The sequence below is a fragment of the Sander lucioperca genome, chromosome 7 (genome assembly GCF_008315115.2).
Source record: "Sander lucioperca isolate FBNREF2018 chromosome 7, SLUC_FBN_1.2, whole genome shotgun sequence".
NCBI classification, from domain to species: Eukaryota; Metazoa; Chordata; class Actinopteri; order Perciformes; family Percidae; genus Sander; species Sander lucioperca.
The window spans coordinates 21,677,321-21,696,024 of NC_050179.1; the positions used below are offsets into that span (position 1 = coordinate 21,677,321).

General features: G+C 45.7%; 1 protein-coding gene across 2 annotated transcripts; it reads right to left on the minus strand.

The window, feature by feature from the left end:
• Window positions 1-1,781: 1,781 nt before the first annotated feature.
• On the minus strand, window positions 1,782-18,448 carry sycp3 (synaptonemal complex protein 3). 2 transcript variants are annotated; one of them, XM_031313119.2, is made up of 8 exons: window positions 17,962-18,448; window positions 17,796-17,877; window positions 16,293-16,345; window positions 14,915-15,032; window positions 12,661-12,760; window positions 6,801-6,899; window positions 3,158-3,262; window positions 1,782-2,125 (listed from the first exon to the last, which is right to left on the minus strand). In XM_031313119.2, the coding sequence occupies exons 1-8, from the start codon at window positions 18,083-18,085 to the stop codon at window positions 2,072-2,074; spliced, it is 735 nt and encodes a 244-aa protein (XP_031168979.1). In that variant the 5' UTR covers window positions 18,086-18,448; the 3' UTR covers window positions 1,782-2,071. The 2 variants fall into 2 exon arrangements, with proteins under 2 accessions (XP_031168979.1, XP_031168980.1); XM_031313120.2 differs by having other exon boundaries at window positions 16,311-16,345; window positions 17,962-18,446.
• Window positions 18,449-18,704: the final 256 nt, after the last annotated feature.

The following is an 18,704-nucleotide window of genomic DNA, read 5'->3' on the forward strand; positions in this document are numbered from 1 at the left end:
ACAAATGTTGTGCATCGTCATGTTTCCTGTATTGAGTATCACTGCCAAACATAACAATATACCTTTTAAAAGTGAGGAATAATATCCTGTCTCCTTGGTATAGCCCCAGTTGGGGCTGTGCTGGACACTGGTCTCTGGGCATCAGGTCATCTGGCTCCAGAACCCCCACAGGCTAAAACTATGTTGCAGAATTTTTCTGCCGTGTATAGTAGGGTCCCCCTGCTGAGCCATCTGCCCTTAATCAATCAGATGGAGCGCTCCACCGTGGCCTGTGTGCACGGTTACCGGCGCATAGAGGTCCTCTAAAAGAGCCAGATCTGCTATTGCTGATAAGTGATCAACTGATGACGTCTCCTTCTCCTGTTAACTCGTGTTGTCTCCCCGTCAACCTTGAAAAAAACACTTTTTTTCTTCTACACATTTTCAGTTCTTATTTCTACGTCCCATATGTTGATATAAACAAAAATTGAAAACGGTTCAATGTGACCCGAAGTCAACACAAGGGTTGAACTCATTGCACCGCAAGTCCACACCGACTCCAAAACTTCCGTTCAGACCAGACGGGAGATTTTATCGCAGCCTACGCTCACGTTCAAATTGATAAATGCCTCGCTTTCGAAGCCTTTGCTTCCATAAAAATCGGCGTACGCCCGTCCTACGCCTGTTTTAGGTCGTACGCATGTTTCATAAATGAGGGCTACTGTGTGTGTGTGTGTATGTGTGTGTGTGTGTGTGTGTGTGTGTGTGAGGTTTTAGGGCTGTCCAACTGTCAAATTGTCAGGTGCATTTTTGAGCCATTTTCTGAACACTTTCCATAAGTCCACATTTCTACAGACCTTGTCTAAGGGTGTTACCCAAAATTCTTAGGGGTTGTGACATTAAAACAGTTATTAGGGAAAGCCCAAAAGCGTTAAAAAACATCACATGGGTGTTCAGCCTGACATATTACATTTACACAGCAGACTGATGTCATGAGGTGGCGTATGTCTGACACGCCAATCCGTATGCCATTACTGGCCAAGACGCATACTCGCTTTTTAGCGTGTTTATCAACGCCGTTTGGCCTCCATTGACTTACATTACCTTGCAATTGCGTGTGAATTGATGTCGTAGCGGGTATATGGGGGCCAGTAACTCAGTCCGTAGGGAGTTGGGCTGGAAACCGGAGGGTCGCTGGTTCAAGTCCCCGTACGGATCAAAATACGGAGGTGGACTGGTAGCTGGAGAGGTGCCAGTTCACCTCGCCTGCTCTTCAGCAAGGCACCCAACCCCCCCGAACCACTCAGGACGCCTGGTCAGCAGCCGCAGCTCCCTCACTCTGACATCTCTCCATTAGTACAGGTACTGTGTGTGTGTGTGTGTGTGTGTGTGTGTGTGTGTGTGTGTGTGTGTGTGTGTGTGTGTGTGTGTGTGTGTGTGTGTGTGTGTGTGATAACAACAACAGAGTGTAAAATTGTAATTTCCCCATTGGGGCTCAATAAAGAGTATAAATAAAATGATTAAATTAGTATGAAAGAAGTATGTGTGTGTAGCTCCATTTGACTTTAAAATGAAAGACCAAACCGGGCTGTGCAAAAAGAATAGTTTATTAATTTATTCTTTAAATTGTAACAGAAGTCAAGATGATTTCACAGTTTTAGATTTTGAAGTGTGAAATGTTGACCGTCGGATTTTTGTCTCAACTTTTCTACCAAAATACTTCATACAAAATGATTGTAAACATAGAAATCTTTGCTACTAATTTAACTGGTAAGAGTTCACGAGTCTGTCCAGCGTCTCTCTCTCGTGTTTACACAATGAACGACAACAAACATCAGCTTTACGACGTAGAACAGACAACGATTTAATAAATTATTAAATAAAAACGAGTAAAAAAAAAGCTAGCTGCAACCACAAACTGTAACAGAACATCGTTGTAATGGAAACATAACTCTGTAAATACGGTTTACAGAAGCTACAGTAATGCTATCGTGTCAACACTACAGAAGTACAACCAGGATAACTATAGCAACACCAACCTAGGATGCATCGTTACGTTAGGAAGTAGCTCTGTAGCCGTGGTAACAGCAGGCTAGAACAGCATGGACTGCAGCGATTTACGGACGGTGGCCATCTCCTGCTGTTGCTGCGGAGACAAAAAAAATAATAATAGAGTAAATGTGGCGCAGAACACATCGAATACAGGTTGATTCTGGGTGTGAGTGAGTGAGTGTGTGTGTGTGTGTGTGTGTGAGTGAGTGAGTGAGTGAGTGAGTGAGTGAGAGTGTGTGTGTGTGTGTGTGTGTGTGTGTGTGTGTGTGTGTGTGTGTGTGTGTGTGTGTGTGTGTGTTAGGCCTGCACGATATTGGAAAAAAACGGACATTGCAATGTTTTTTTTCATGCGATATATATTGCGATATGAAGATGGGTTAGTGATAGAGGGGGACAATTTTTAGGGACTCCCGCAGGTCACTTGATTACACACACACACACACACACACACACACACACACACACACACACACACACACACATATATATATGAGGAGCCATTTATATCCACTTTTTTGTTTAGATTAATTTAGTTAATATTTATTTTAGCCACTTGGGGGAGTATTGCATTGGGTGTGGTATGTCACTGTGAATTAGGTATATCTGCAGGTGTGGATGGCGGGGAACACACGGTTCTTACCGTAGCCGAGCGATATATATATATATATATATATATATTCCCTGTACAAGCTTATACAGCTGAATCATATCTCCTCTGTATCTCCTAAATATGAGAGTCTGTAAACTTAATTTCCTCAATCTATCTTCATAAGACAGGTTTTTCATTCCTGGAATTAATTTAGTCTTCTCTGGACCTTTTCAATTTTTTCTACTATTTTAATTTATATGGACACCAGACGGAGCTTACATATTCAAGGTGAGATCTTACCAGGGATTTGTACAAAGGTATAAATATATCCTTGCATAAATTTTGAAAATCAAGCAGCAAAAAAGTTTTAGCGTCAACATCACAACGTACTGCGATGTCACGATCGCGCATGAAACAAAATATCGTGCAGCCCTAATTCAGAGTGTTGGACACGACACGTGAAGTTTATATTTTCTGAGTCTGTGTCAGATAATGTCTCAAGATGGGGGGAAATATGAATCCGTAATCTGCACTCACTGTGTCCATGAGGATCTTCTTCTGCAGTGTGGCCATCTCCTTCCTCAGCTCTTGTTGCGCCCCCTGCAGGAAAGAGTCGTGGCTCTTCTCCATGTCCTCCATGTTCTGGAGGAAATACACAAACAGCTTCAGTTTCACTTTCTTCATTTAAGGCTACGTTTAGACGCAAAACGATCTGAAGAGAAAACGCAAAAGTGGCGTTGCGTTCTCACTTTTTATTCCGCGTTTAGACGAGAGTTTTGGGGGGGAAATCTGCGTGCATATGGTGCTGCAAAGTGTGTGGAATTCGATGTAGTATGCACGCCAGGCGGCTAGGTGGCACTGCCACACAACACTGTGCGCTTATGTAGAACCTTCCTTCTACTTCTCTCCTTAGTAGCACAAACCCAAAACATGTCGAAGCGAACAACAAAAGCTCGTCTGGAAAGACGAGGAGGTGGAGTTGCATGTTTGTCTGATGTTGACCGGCACAGTCGACCGTGATAAGCCACAGCACAGCACCCACGGGAGCACTACCAATATCCTGAGCCTCGCAGCCTTCAGCCCTGCTGAGAGAGAGAGGCTCTGCTTCAGCCTCCTCTGACCGCAGCCCTCTGGCCGCTGCCCTCTGACCGCAGCCCTCTGGCCGCAGCCCTCTGGCCGCTGCCCTCTGGCCGCTGCCCTCTGACCACAGCCCTCTGGCCACAGCCCTCTGACCACAGCCCTCTGGCCGCTGCCCTCTGACCACAGCCCTCTGGCCACAGCCCTCTGACCACAGCCCTCTGGCCACAGCCCTCTGACCGCAGCCCTCTGACCACAGCCCTCTGGCCACAGCCCTCTGACCACAGCCCTCTGACCACAGCCCTCTGACCGCTGCCGCAGCCCTCTGGCCACAGCCCTCTGGCCGCAGCCCTCTGACCACAGCCCTCTGACCACAGCCCTCTGGCCGCTGCCCTCTGGCCGCTGCCCTCTGGCCGCAGCCCTCTGGCCGCAGCCCTCTGACCGCAGCCCTCTGACCGCTGCCGCAGCCCTCTGACCGCAGCCCTCTGACCGCTGCCGCAGCCCTCTGACCACAGCCCTCTGACCACAGCCCTCTGGCCACAGCCCTCTGGCCGCAGCCCTCTGACCGCAGCCCTCTGGCCGCAGCCCTCTGGCCACAGCCCTCTGGCCGCAGCCCTCTGACCACAGCCCTCTGACCACAGCCCTCTGACCGCAGCCCTCTGGCCGCAGCCCTCTGACCGCAGCCCTCTGGCCGCAGCCCTCTGGCCACAGCCCTCTGACCGCAGCCCTCTGACCGCAGCCCTCTGACCACAGCCCTCTGACCACAGCCCTCTGGCCGCTGCCCTCTGGCCGCAGCCCTCTGGCCGCAGCCCTCTGACCACAGCCCTCTGACCACAGCCCTCTGACCGCAGCCCTCTGACCGCAGCCCTCTGACCGCTGCCGCAGCCCTCTGACCACAGCCCTCTGACCACAGCCCTCTGGCCGCAGCCCTCTGACCACAGCCCTCTGACCGCAGCCCTCTGACCACAGCCCTCTGACCACAGCCCTCTGACCGCAGCCCTCTGACCGCTGCCGCAGCCCTCTGACCGCAGCCCTCTGACCACAGCCCTCTGACCACAGCCCTCTGGCCGCAGCCCTCTGACCGCAGCCCTCTGACCGCTGCCGCAGCCCTCTGACCGCAGCCCTCTGACCACAGCCCTCTGACCACAGCCCTCTGGCCGCAGCCCTCTGACCGCAGCCCTCTGACTGCTGCCGCAGCCCTCTGACCACAGCCCTCTGACCACAGCCCTCTGACCGCAGCCCTCTGGCCGCAGCCCTCTGCCGGCTGCCACTCGCTCTCTGTCTCTCTCTTCATCCGTAACGTTGTAGCCTCCTCTGGCTCAAATGAATAGCCTACATATGGTCATCAAACTATAACAACCTTATCCACATTGTCGAAATCATTTAAATATTGAGCCATTACATTGAAAATCTTTTAGATAACAGGAGCCTATAATTTCTGTAGCCTACTCCGTAACAACAGACTACCTGGACGCCTTTTCCTCGTCCCTCTCCACACCGCTGTCTTCAGACTTTTGTGTTTTTCCCCTTTAGACGGGAACGCGACGGTGGAGCGTTTAAGATTTCCACTCTGGAGGGTGGTTTCACTTTTTTGCATTTTTAAGCCCCAAAAACGCCGTCACCGTATAAACGAAAGGTACATCCAATAAAATATTTTTTCGTTTACACCCGCGAGCGTCATCGTGTAAACAGGGCCTAAGAATCCAGGTGACAAACACATCTGTCTCTGTTTCCTTCCTGAAGTAGAGGGTGACACGGAAATCAATTGTCGCTCCCATCTAGGGTTGCAAAATTCCGGGAATTTTCAAAGTTGGAAACTTTCCATGGGAATTAATGGGAATAAACTGGATATTTACGTAATACATAACGCATTGCTATTATTAACCTATGTGTGTTAATTGTATAGCCCATTAACCATAGTAAATCAAAACTGTAATGTTTACAAAATTCCCCAGCTAAACTTTCCGGAAATTTACCGGAAAATTTCAGCCCCTTTGAAACCCTACTCCCATCCCATCTCGAGCCCACGAAAACACTCCGGTCAAATCCCGATCACGACTGCCCCCCCCGGGCACCCGGCAGGTCTAGGTAACATACATTACCTACAGGTCTAGGTAACATACATTACCTACAGGTCTAGGTAACATGCATTACCTACAGGTCTAGGTAACATGCATTACCTGCAGGTCTAGGTAACATGCATTACCTACAGGTCTAGGTAACATACATTACCTACAGGTCTAGGTAACATACATTACCTACAGGTCTAGGTAACATGCATTACCTGCAGGTCTAGGTAACATGCATTACCTACAGGTCTAGGTAACATGCATTACCTGCAGGTCTAGGTAACATGCATTACCTACAGGTCTAGGTAACATGCATTACCTACAGGTCTAGGTAACATGCATTACCTGCAGGTCTAGGTAACATACATTACCTACAGGTCTAGGTAACATGCATTACCTACAGGTCTAGGTAACATGCATTACCTGCAGGTCTAGGTAACATGCATTACCTACAGGTCTAGGTAACATGCATTACCTGCAGGTCTAGGTAACATACATTACCTACAGGTCTAGGTAACATACATTACCTGCAGGCCTAGGCCATTTCATTACGTAATTCCTAACGGAGATCTTCTCACACTCAAAACGCATTTATCGATTTAGGGTAGGTTTGAAGAATCGCTGTCTGCAGCTAGCAGTAGCCAATCAACAAACGTATTGTGAGTTCTAAGTGGTTCTCTTTTCTAAAACAAAATGCCTCGCAATCTTTGGGCGCACTCACCACATTGCAGCGTCATTTTTTAATTTAATCTCCGGACTCCCGTGGGAATACCGTAAACCGCGGGAGTCCCGAAAAATTGTCACCCTCTATCTGGGAGTTCTGCAGTGCGTTGTGTATCTCCAACTAAAGGTCTGAAATGGTCACCTTTTTGTATTAATATATTAAAACCTATCACACTACTAATCCACTACTAATCCACTACTGGCCCACGCTACCTGGACTTTAAAAAGACTCATAAGAAGCCTAAAAGATGTTTTGAGGGATTATTTTCTGCATGTCAGAAGAATGTTAACATCACGTCTCGCAGGTTTACCTTCACAAACTGCTCGTACAGCTCTCGGACCGTCTTCAGCTTCTGGTTCTGAACCACTCGGGCCTGCTGCAGGATCTTCTGCTGTTGTCTGAACAGATTCTGCAGAGAGAACAAACAGGTGATACATTTTTGCACCATTACAATATAAGCAACTAGTCATCATATCTTCTGCTCTATGAAACATGCTAATGCTCAGTAGTACACATATGGTTCTTTAATGTATTTGCATTGTACTAAAATGCGTTCATTTTCAATGGGCTTAAATGCAGCGGAAAAAGGTGCATCCCAAATTTTTCAACATTAACATTTTAATATAACATTATAGTCATTATGGCCTTTAGAAAAATGTTTTTTTGTAGAGGTGGGGTAGTGCACTATAGGCCCCTGTGGCGCGGCCTAAGCTTTTGTCCTTAATGGCCTTTTTTCCCCCCTTACGTTACTTTTATACTTTAAGTAGTTTTGAAACCAGGACTTTTACACTTTTACTTGAGTAAAAAGCTTGAGTTGATATTTCAACTTCTACAGAAGTCTTTTTAAACGCTAGAATCTATACTTCTACCTGAATAATGAATGTGAATACTTTTGACACCTCTGGCAATAATGACCGATTCACGTTTTATATTATGAGGGAACGGAGGCGCCAGATTCCTCAAGCTAGGTCCATCCATCCATCTTCGTCCGCTTATCCGGTCTCGGGTCGCGGGGGTAGTAGCTCCAGCAGGGGACCCCAAACTTCCCTTTCCCGAGCCACATTAACCAGCTCCGACTGGGGGATCCCGAGGCGTTCCCAGGCCAGGTTGGAGATATAATCCCTCCACCTAGTCCTGGGTCTTCCCCGAGGCCTCCTCCCAGCTGGACGTGCCTGGAACACCTCCCTAGGGAGGCGCCCAGGGGGCATCCTTACCAGATGCCCGAACCACCTCAACTGGCTCCTTTCGACGTGAAGGAGCAGCGGCTCTACTCCGAGCTCCTCACGGATGACTGAGCTTCTCACCCTATCTCTAAGGGAGACGCCAGCCACCCTCCTGAGGAAACCCATTTCGGCCGCTTGTACCCTGGATCTCGTTCTTTCGGTCATGACCCAGCCTTCATGACCATAGGTGAGGGTAGGAACGAAAACTGACCGGTAGATCGAGAGCTTTGCCTTCTGGCTCAGCTCTCTTTTCATCACAACAGTGCGATGTGCGATAAATTGAATGTAATACTGCACCCGCTGCGCCGATTCTCCGACCAATCTCCCGCTCCATTGTCCCCTCACTCGCGAACAAGACTCCAAGGTACTTGAACTCCTTCACTTGGGGTAAGGACTTATTCCCTACCTCAAGCTAGGTGCTTTTTCATTTTAAAGTAGTGGCTTGTGGTGTCGACGTATATACTGAGGCTTCAAACCAGGATGACAAAAATGTTTTGTTGACTTTAAAAGTGTGGGAAAGAAGACAAACTCCCCCTGATACAGTTCAGTATTCTTTAGGGGACTACACAAGTGTTCATTTGTACGCTATAACACATATATGTTCTCATAACACAGGTTGCGTGAGTTTTAAGTCAATGGTGCTCTGTACATTGATTTTGTATTGTCCCATTAGGGGGATTTGCTTTCACAGTCTGACATGTATACGGCAATATACCTGCATGCGTGTGTCTGTCTGTTTGTCTCTGTGTGTGTGTGTCTGCGTGTGTGTGTGCCTGTCTCTGTGTGTGTATGTGTGTGTGTGTCTGTCTGTCTGTTTGTCTCTGTGTGTGTGTGTGTGTGTGTGTGTGTGTCTGTGTTTGCGTGTGTGTGTGTGCCTGTCTCTGTGTGTGTGTGTGTGTGTGTATTTATGTGTGTGTGTGTCTGTTTGTCTCTGTGTGTGTATGTGTGTGTGTCTCTGTGTGTGTGTGTGTGTCTGTGTTTGCGTGTGTGTGTGTGTGTGCCTGTCTCTGTGTGTGTGTGTGTGTGTGTGTGTGTGTATATTTATGTGTGTGTGTGTGTTTGTCTCTGTGTGTGTGTGTGTGTGTGTGTGTGTGTGTGTGTGTGTCTGTGTGTGTGTGTCTGTCTGTCTGTCTCTGTGTGTGTGTGTGTGTGTGTGTGTGTGTGTGTGTGTGTGCGCGCGCGTGTGTGTGTGTGTGTGTGTGTGCGTGTGTGTATTTATGTGTGTGTCTGTTTGTCTCTGTATATGTGTGTGTGTGTGTGTGTGTGTGTGTGTGTGTGCATGTGTGTGTCAGGACAAAGACAACAACAGATAACATAGAGGCAGGTATATCGACACATAGAAACCACCATGTTTACAGTAGCAACTAGGGCTGGCTACCAAAGTCAATATTTGTCATTCAATACCCATTTTCAATACCTAAGGAGTAAATCTCAGGGTCAGTGAGCCAATAAGCACGCAGCGTGCTTCTACTAAGATCTAATAATGTCTGTGATTGGCTGTGGCGTTACACGACGTGGAGACACACAGGAAAAACTCTACGTCACACACAGACACGCCTCACGTAGTAGGAGCTGAAACATAATTTAAAAGATTTGTGCCGTAATGTTGTAATTTCTTTTTGTTTTATAAAATTTGTATTGAATAAAGTATCGTTGAGGAAACGGTATCGATATACTTGTATCGAATACAATTTTAACAACACCCAGCCCTAGTAGCAACCCGTATCTATACAAAGTCAGCGAGGTAGTTTGCAGCAGTGCTTTGGAAGAAGCAACAAGACTTCGGCCAAAGTGAGTCCTTCTGCCCCTCAGAGTCCTGTATCTGCGGCCAGATGGCAGCAGTGTAAAGTCTGGATATAGAGGGTGATCGGTGTCATTGGCAACGTTAAAGTATAATAGAGGAGACACACCAGCCGATAATCGGCCGTCGGACAGTCTGGCGAGGTCAGTGACTCGAGTCTGGTCGGTGTGTTCCGTGCCGTCGGACATTGGAGGACCCGTCAGTAGGACTGAACGATTAATTGCATTTGCGATAATATCGCGATATGTTAAAACGCAATTTCCTAATCGCAAAGGCTGCGATTTGGTCACATGACTCACGAGAGCAAATCAGTCTGCACTCCGTAGAGAAAGCATCAACTAGCACGCTAACGCTACGTCGTACCTTGAGCTGATTTCTGTCATTCAAACAACTCTGAGTTGTAGTTTAAAACTTTTACAGCCACTTTAATAAAATGAAGGATTTTATTCTGGCTTGAGTCCATACGTGCAGTTAATGGATACAGACACGCAGACCTGAAGGCTCGGTTGGCAACGATTAGCTCTGATTAGCGGTTAGCTCCGGTTAGCGGTTAGCTCCGTTATAAAGATATGAGTGGAGGAGCTGCCACTGAGAGGGGTAACAACCAGACTGATAAATGACGTTCAGGGAGCTTTCACAGCAGCGTGGCCGCGGTGTTTCAACAGTTTTATTAGTACAGTTAATCCCACGGCAAGAACACCAGCAACATGCTAACGTAACGATAGCCTCTCTGAACAAGAACACCAGCAACTAGCTAACGTAACGATAGCCTCTCTGAACAAGAACACCAGCAACATGCTAACGTAACGATAGCCTCTCTGAACAAGAACGCCAGCAACATGCTAACGTAACGATAGCCTCTCTGAACAAGTGCACACGGCAGCACGCAACTTCACGAGGGGGAGGGGCTGGAGGCAGCTCCTCTCTGTGCACTGTAAAAAATTGTGTGTGTGTGTGTGTGTGTGTATATATACTATATTTTTACTTATTTAACTGTCTAGTGTGTAATTGTGTGTTCATACTATATATTATTATATTATTCTTTGTTGAATAACAGCTTAAAAAAATAATCGAATCGAAATCGCAATATTTGGGGAAAAAATCGCAATTAGATTATTTTCAAAAATCGTTCAGCCCTAGCCGTCGGCCTTCATTTGGGACTCACCCGGAAATGGGGAGCGGATGAGCCGCTCAAAATCTGATGAAGATCTTTTAAACTGACCTTTGTTGATCTGAAATGAAGACAGATTCAGCAGCTGCACGGCCTATTTCTCTCTTCAAATGTTTTCAGAAACACGTTTCAGTGAACTATTTTAGTCCAATATGAGATCGGATTCTGAACGAGCCGCCATGACAGTCTGGCTGTGAATTTCCCGGAGAAAAAAGAACCACGTGACGCGTTCGTCCAATCAGCTGCCGGTTTTCATTTTCTGGGAAATAATCAGACTGTTAATGGAAACAATACAGAGCAGCGCCGCCTGCTGCTATGGAGACGTATTACGTTTCGCATACGTGCAGAGCGTACGCTCAAGTCGCCGTCTCCTCAGGGTGTTTTGAGGCATTTTTTTGGACCTCGGGGACCCGACTGATCAGTCTGACTGGCTTTACTGCCGACGGTCGGCCGTCTGGTTGGTGTGTCAGGGCCTTAACTCTCGCCAAAATGCAACCTAGGGTCTTTTTGTGAATGTACCTGAGTCAAACTTTTGTTTAAAAGCATATTTAGGACGGAAGCGCCACTTTTAAGACTTACCGTATTCTAGTTTTTGGGTCAAATGGCCTTTTGAATGGGAGAGCTAGGGACACTTTGATGATAGCCTCAAAATATCTATTTTTAAAACACTAAGAAGGCTCGACACAACATGAGACTTTGCTCCAAGTATCACCAGGGGTTCTACACCTTAACCAAAGACTTGACAACATTGTTTATGTTCAGAGTTTACTAAAAAGAAAGGTTTTGAGCAACTCAGCGTAGGTCTTGTTGTTTCCGGCCGCAGCCATTTCATCAGTCAAAAACAATCAATTTCCGAATGCAACGTAACAGGGAGGAGAGTAAAGATGGAAAACTCCTAAAGCTTAGTTCGATATAAATGCACAGATTATTTCTTGTTTTGTCGTTATTGAAAAACAATATTGACCTCGTAGTTGAAAAAGGAGCCTCATATGGAGTCCGATCATTCGCATTCGGATATCGACTCGTTGTGACTGCCGAGGTGGAAGCAGCCGGAAACAACAAGAGCTACGGTGAGTTGTTGAAACCCCTGGTGATACTTGGAGTAAAGTCTGATGTTGTGTCGAGCCTTCTTAGTGGTTTAAAAATAGCTATTTTGAGGCTAGCATCAAAGTGCCCCTAGCTCTCCCATTCAAAAGGCCATTTGACCCAAAAACAAGAATACGGTCAATCTTAAAAGTGGCGATTCCGTCCTAAATATGCTTTTAAACGACAGTAGTGGTGCACAATATATCGGCCGCCGATATAATATATATATATGGTCATTTTTTTAACACATCGGTATCGGTTCGATGTCAAATTATATATAATTATATAAATATTAATTTTTTCTTCTGAAAATCTGATGACAGTCATATTTTGCACACAGGTAAAGGTGCCCAATGTCAGTCATTTTGGAAAATAAATCACAAAAGTAAAAAAATGAGTAAAAAAAAAATGCGTTTTGGAAAATAGTTCTTTATTTGATTATCATAAAAATGTGTTTTCTATACAGAGATATCGACATCGGTAAATATCAGTTTCAAATATTAATATCGGTATTGGCCGTAACTGCAATATTAATATCGGTATCGGCCACAATTTTCACATCGGTGCATCACTAAACGAAAGTTTGAATCGGGTACATTCACAAAAAGACCCTAGGTTGCATTTTGGCGAGAGTTATGGCTCCATGGTTCAGGTCTGAGATGTTGGGCGTGGGGGAGCTGAGTATCTATCTGAGCATCTTTCCAACCAACTCTACCGCTGCTGGTGATGAACTTTGCATTCCTGGGTCTCATTTGTTATTTGGTGTTTTTACAGGATGAGACTGAACAATAATTAGAGTTGGAGAGGACTTTTCATTTAAAATGTAGCACTAGAAGTCAAAGAGCACGTGTTGCCTTATCTAACCAATCAAACAAGGAAATGAACTAACGTTGAGCTTCTCTTCCTGCTCCTCAGCTCGCTGGGCTTCAGTCTCCCACTGCTGCAGCGCTGAGGACACCTGCTGGGAGTACTGGCTGGTTATCTTCTGCCTGCACACACACACACACACAGAGAGAGAGAGAGAGACACACACACACACACACACACACACACAGAGAGAGAGAGAGAGACACACACAGAGAAACACAGACACACGCACACACACACACACACAGAGAGAGAGAGACACACACAGAGAAACACACACACACACACACACACACACACACACACACACACACACACACACACACACACACACACACACACACACACACACACACACACACACAGAGAGAGAGAGAGACACACACACACACACACAGAGAAACACAGACACACACACACACACACACACACAAACGTATGTATGCACACACAGACACACACACACACACACACACACACACACACACACAGAGAGAGACACACACACACACACACACACACACACACAGAGAGAGAGAGACACACACACACACACACACACACACACACACACAGAGAGAGACACACACACACACACACAGAGAGAGAGAGACACACACAGAGAAACACACACACACACACACACACACAGAGAGAGAGACACACACACACACACACAGAGAGAGACACACACACACACACACACACACACACACACACACACACACACACACACAGAGACACACACACACACACACAGAGAGAGACACACACACACACACACACACACACACACACACACACACACAGACAAACAGAGAGAGAGAGACACACACACAGAGAAACACAGACACACGCACACACACACAGATAGAGAGAGAGAGAGACACACACACACACACACAGAGAGAGACACACACACACACACACACACACACACACACAGAGAGAGACACACACACACACAGACAAACAGAGAGAGAGACACACACACAGAGAAACACAGACACACGCACACACACACAGATAGAGAGAGAGAGAGACACACACACACACACACAGAGAGAGAGACACACACACACACACACACACACACACACACACACACACAGAGAAACACAGATACACACACGCAATCATCCCAAAAGATCAATACATATTATGTAATTAATCATTAATTTCAACTCTATGTTAATTTAAATCGATAATGTTGTAGCTTCATATCTTCTGTAATTCTAAGTTGAGTTATGTTGCCTTCAGGGACACACAGAATCTGCAGAATTCAGAATTCTGCTGAATTTTCTTCAGATTTATAAACACACTAAAATAAAACTCCAAGCCAAAAACAACAACTGCTAAACTCAACAGATTTTTCATTCTGGATCACCGCTCAAAACCTTAAAGGAGAATTCCGGTCAATTTTTATGTTAATCTTGATCGCTATAGCTACGCGAGTACTTTCGATAGAAATCGTTTATCCCGTTTCCATGTAGTTACACAGTCACTGATATGGTTATAACCACTACAGTGCTAAACTACCTATTTTGAGGGGGCAATAATCTAAACATTTCGCTGCGAAGGCATGATCTGTCCTATGCAGGACATCCACCAGACCACCGGGCGCTCCGTGGATATATGGCTGGAATACTGGCTGAATACACTCACCGGACGGCAGCTAGCAGCTACTACCACACTACTGTTTTTTTTAGGGGGGAATAAACTTCAAGAGGTGACATGACCTGTCCTCTGGAGGACATAGCCACACCACCGCCGCTCCGTGGATTGTTATTGGGATGATTATCACAGAAGCCTGTCTGAATACACTCACCGGACGGCAGCTAGCAGCTAACGGCTATCAGCTAGCAGGGCAAGCTAACTACCGGCAGGATCGAGACAGGGACCAGGGTAGGTGAATTTAAACAATGTCTGAGTTGAAAACGCATCTTGTTGACACGTAAGGGCCCTGTTCATGTGGCACAGACATATTAATTGCATTTTGTGTCTGTTAAGAGGCACAAAGGCACTCTAAAACTTGCCCCGACCACTGCCGTTTTAGCTCAGTGGAGCTTGTAGTACGTAGCTGCAGCTTCTCCGTGTTACCTGCACTGATTCGGGTCTGGGTTTTTTCTATCGAAAGTACTCGCGTAGCTATAGCGATCAAGATTAACGTAAAAATTGACCGTAATTCTCCTTTAAAAAACAACAATATGCTGACTCCGTTTTAACGGTTGCTGCAGTGACTTCATTTCCTTCAGATATCACCAGTGTAGTCCGACCTCTGAGCGTGATAGACGTTCCACAGCTGCTCCAGCTTGTGTTGGCTTCCCTTCATGTAGTTCTTCGTCAAACACTCCAGACGTTTCTTCTTGGCCTGCATCACTTTGCTGATATCAGCTGGAAGGAAATAACACAGCTCTGCATATACAAGTATTTATGGTTTTAAATGTTCTAATGAAAGTCTTTTACTTCAGGTCGCTTATACTCGGACTGAGCCTGGCAAGACTGCTTTTTCATTTGCCGCTCCAAATTTCTGAAATGCGTCACAAAGCTTCTTAAAAGTGGTCGGTCCTCCATCCAACGCTCAATTTAAGACAGTGGTGTCAAACATGTGTGTGTCTCTGTGTGTGTGTGTGTGTGTGTGTCTCTTTGTGTGTGTTTCTCTCTGTGTCTGTGTATGTGTGTGTGTCTCGCTGTGTGCGTCTCTCTGTGTATGTGTGTGTGTGTGTCTCTGTGTCTCGCTGTGTGTGTCTCTGTGTGTGTGTGTGTGTGTGTGTGTGTGTGTGTGTGTGTGTGTGTGTGTGTGTGTGTGTGTCTCTGTGTGTGTGTGTGTGTGTGTGTGTCTCTGTGTGTGTGTGTGTGTGTGTGTCTCTTTGTGTGTGTTTCTCTCTGTGTCTGTGTATGTGTGTGTGTGTGTGTGTGTGTGTGTGTGTGTGTGTGTGTGTGTGTGTGTGTCTGTGTGTGTGTGTCTCGCTGTGTGTGTGTGTGTGTCTCGCTGTGTGCGTCTCTCTGTGTATGTGTGTGTGTGTGTCTCTGTGTGTGTGTGTGTGTGTGTGTGTCTCGCTGTGTGTGTCTCTCTGTGTGTGTGTGTGTGTGTGTCTCTGTGTGTGTGTGTGTGTGTGTGTGTGTGTGTGTGTCTGTGTGTGTGTGTGTCTCGCTGTGTGTGTCTGTGTGTGTGTGTGTGTGTGTGTGTGTGTGTGTGTGTCTCTCTGTGTGTGTGTGTGTGTGTGTGTGTGTGTGTGTGTGTCTCTGTGTGTGTGTGTGTGTGTGTGTGTGTGTGTGTGTGTGTGTGTGTGTGTGTGTCTCTCTGTGTGTGTGTGTGTGTGTGTGTGTGTGTGTCTCTCTGTGTGTGTGTGTGTGTGTGTGTGTGTGTGTGTGTGTGTGGGCCAGAACCAGCCCGCCAAAGGTGGGCTGGTTCTAGTCAGAAATTGTGGTTCCTTTTTGCCCAGACGTTTGTAATTTGGAGGCATTTACATTAACAGAATTTTTTCGGCTCCTTAATTGTGTTTCATTTGGGCAAATACCTTAAATTTGGGGGCAATTTCTCCGCCGATTTCTGACACTGATATCAGTATAAAAAGACCAATACTGTGGTTAAAATCAGTAAACACCTGATAGAAGAGTAAGTAAACTAGACCAAAACTAACATGAACACACCTGCAAAAAGCTGCTTACCTCCGAATCTCTCCAACATGGACTGGACCTCATTTCTGAAAGTGTGGAAAGAGAAACGTTACTTTGATATATAACTTAATGTTCGCTGCTACACAGAATCAGCATCAACATTCAATACAGAGCTCCACAGTGTGTTACCGGCAGTAAAAATACCGTTCGTTTTCTCTATAAGGATTTTGATTATTAGCCACAATGTCTAAACCAGTGTTTCTCAAATGGAGGTCTGCAGGGGTACGTGTCCCCCTAGAGGTACTCTGGAGGGCTGCAGGGGGTACGTGTCCCCCTAGGGGTACTCTGGAGGACTGCAGGGGGTACGTGTCCCCCTAGAGGTACTCTGGAGGACTGCAGGGGGTACGTGTCACCTTAGGGTACTCTGGAGGTCTGCAGGGGGTACGTGTCACCTTAGGGGTACTCTGGAGGACTGCAGGGGGTACGTGTCACCTTAGGGGTACTCTGGAGGACTGCAGGGGGTACGTGTCCCCTTAGGGTTACTCTGGAGGACTGCAGGGGGTACGTGTCCCCTTAGGGGTACTCTGGAGGACTGCAGGGGGTACGTGTCCCCCTAGGGGTACTCTGGAGGACTGCAGGGGGTACTTGGCCTAAAAACACAATTCAAAGGGGGAACATGCATGTATACAGGATATGCCGTTTGAGAACCACTGGTCTAAACCATCCGAGTTAGACTGACCCCGAGCTACGAGGTTTTCCCCGTTTACTACTGAAGTATTTTTCATCAACGGCTGTTTTTGGCGTTTAATATGTTTAGTTTATTAATTAAAAAACTCAGTTCAACTCGTTATTTTTGCATGAAAATATCAAAAAAGATAAAGATTTTGTAGCTTTAGATCAAACTACTTCAGGTTGATTGTAGATTAACTAAAGTGGAATTAAAATACTTAAAACATTCTTTAAAAGGCAGATACAAATGAATATAAATACAAATACTAGGAATAACACCAGAGACCACTCTTATTCAAATATTATCTGATTGTTGAAATATTTTCTTAAGTTATACTCATGAAACCAATGTTAATTCCCCTATAAACGCCAGAAATCCGTATGAAATCAACCTTGTTTTATGAAAAACATGTTTTATTCACGATGTCATGGAGAAAAACTACACTACCCATAATCCTAAGCGTTACAGCGACGTCTCTGATTGGTCCAGCTCAACCCGCGAACCTGCAAACGGCTGGTGCGAACTTCTACAATTGTGACGTCTCTAAATAGTTTCTGTACAGTATTGTACCTTTTCGTCCGTTTTTAAAATGTTCTTTAGCGCCGAATTAAATGGTGTATTGTAATAATTTATCACGTAACTGGTTGGCTTGATTCCAGGCTTACAACTATTTATAATCAGAATTTTATAAAACCTCAATGGAGATTTTGAATGGTGACAATCATTTCGGCAACCAGAGCCGTTAAAAAAAGTGCACAGTCACTGTTGAGCTAATGAATAAAGCTGTAATAAAAGAGTATAAATACCCCACAGCATGTGTCACCCCCTCCTCATCAAAGTCCGCTGCGGGTCGTTTCTTGGCCTGCTTATCCGTTATTGGAGTTCCATCTTAAGACATTAAATCCAAAGTTAATGTCCTTTTACTAGCAAGTTATTCAGTTATCAAAACTAGCTAACATTAGCTCCACTTACCGTCTCTGACGCTGTCATCTGAGCCGCTCTGCTCTTTCTTTTCATCCTCTTGGATAAACTCAAACACTTTTTTCTCTGACTTCTCTTCAGGGTGTTTTTTCTTCATTTTTCTCACTGCTGCCATTCTTCTAAACTGGTTTAGTGAACGTTAAGGGCGCTTATCCGAGTAGACGACACAAACTGGATTCTGCTGACAGTGGCTAGTGCTACCGAGCTAACTGTTAGCTTAGCGGTTGCTGCTAATAGGTCTAGCTAGCTAACTAACTTAGCTACTGTTTGACAAATGTCATTAACAGACGGACACAACTTAGTTTAAGTTAACTCTTTAACTCAAACGGACCTCTCTCCTGGCTTGTAGCTTTAGTGCTACGTTCTGAGTGAAGCTAAATTAAACTGGTTACAACACAAACTAAACGGAGCAAAGCTAACCGAGCTAGCGCCGTCGAAATTCGGCTCATTTCCCGCCACAAAAACGTTTTTTTTTCTTCACAGGATTGCGAAGGTATGACCCGCCCTCCTCTCCCTCTGATTGGCTAGTACTCGTTGCCTGCTCTGGTTGATTTGTTATGTTTAGGCAAGAGGAGTGGGATTGGTTAGGGTTGTCAGGGTAAGCCAATCAGAGGCAGAGTAAGAAAGATTAGGGCGGGACATGCCTTCACCATTCAACTCATTATTATTGCATGAAAATATCGATAAAAATTAATATTTTGTTCCTTTCAAACTACTTCAGGTTTCTTGTAGAT

Coding starts and splice junctions, on each gene's coding strand:
- sycp3 (XM_031313119.2), bottom strand. CDS start 18,085: ATGGCAGCAGTGAGAAAAATGAAGAAAAAACACCCTGAAGAGAAGTCA. Junction 12,761..14,914: donor AACGTCTATCACGCTCAGAG/GTCGGACTACAC, acceptor GTGTGTGTGCAG/GCAGAAGATAACCAGCCAGT. Junction 6,900..12,660: donor AGCAGGAAGAGAAGCTCAAC/GTTAGTTCATTT, acceptor TTCTCTCTGCAG/AATCTGTTCAGACAACAGCA.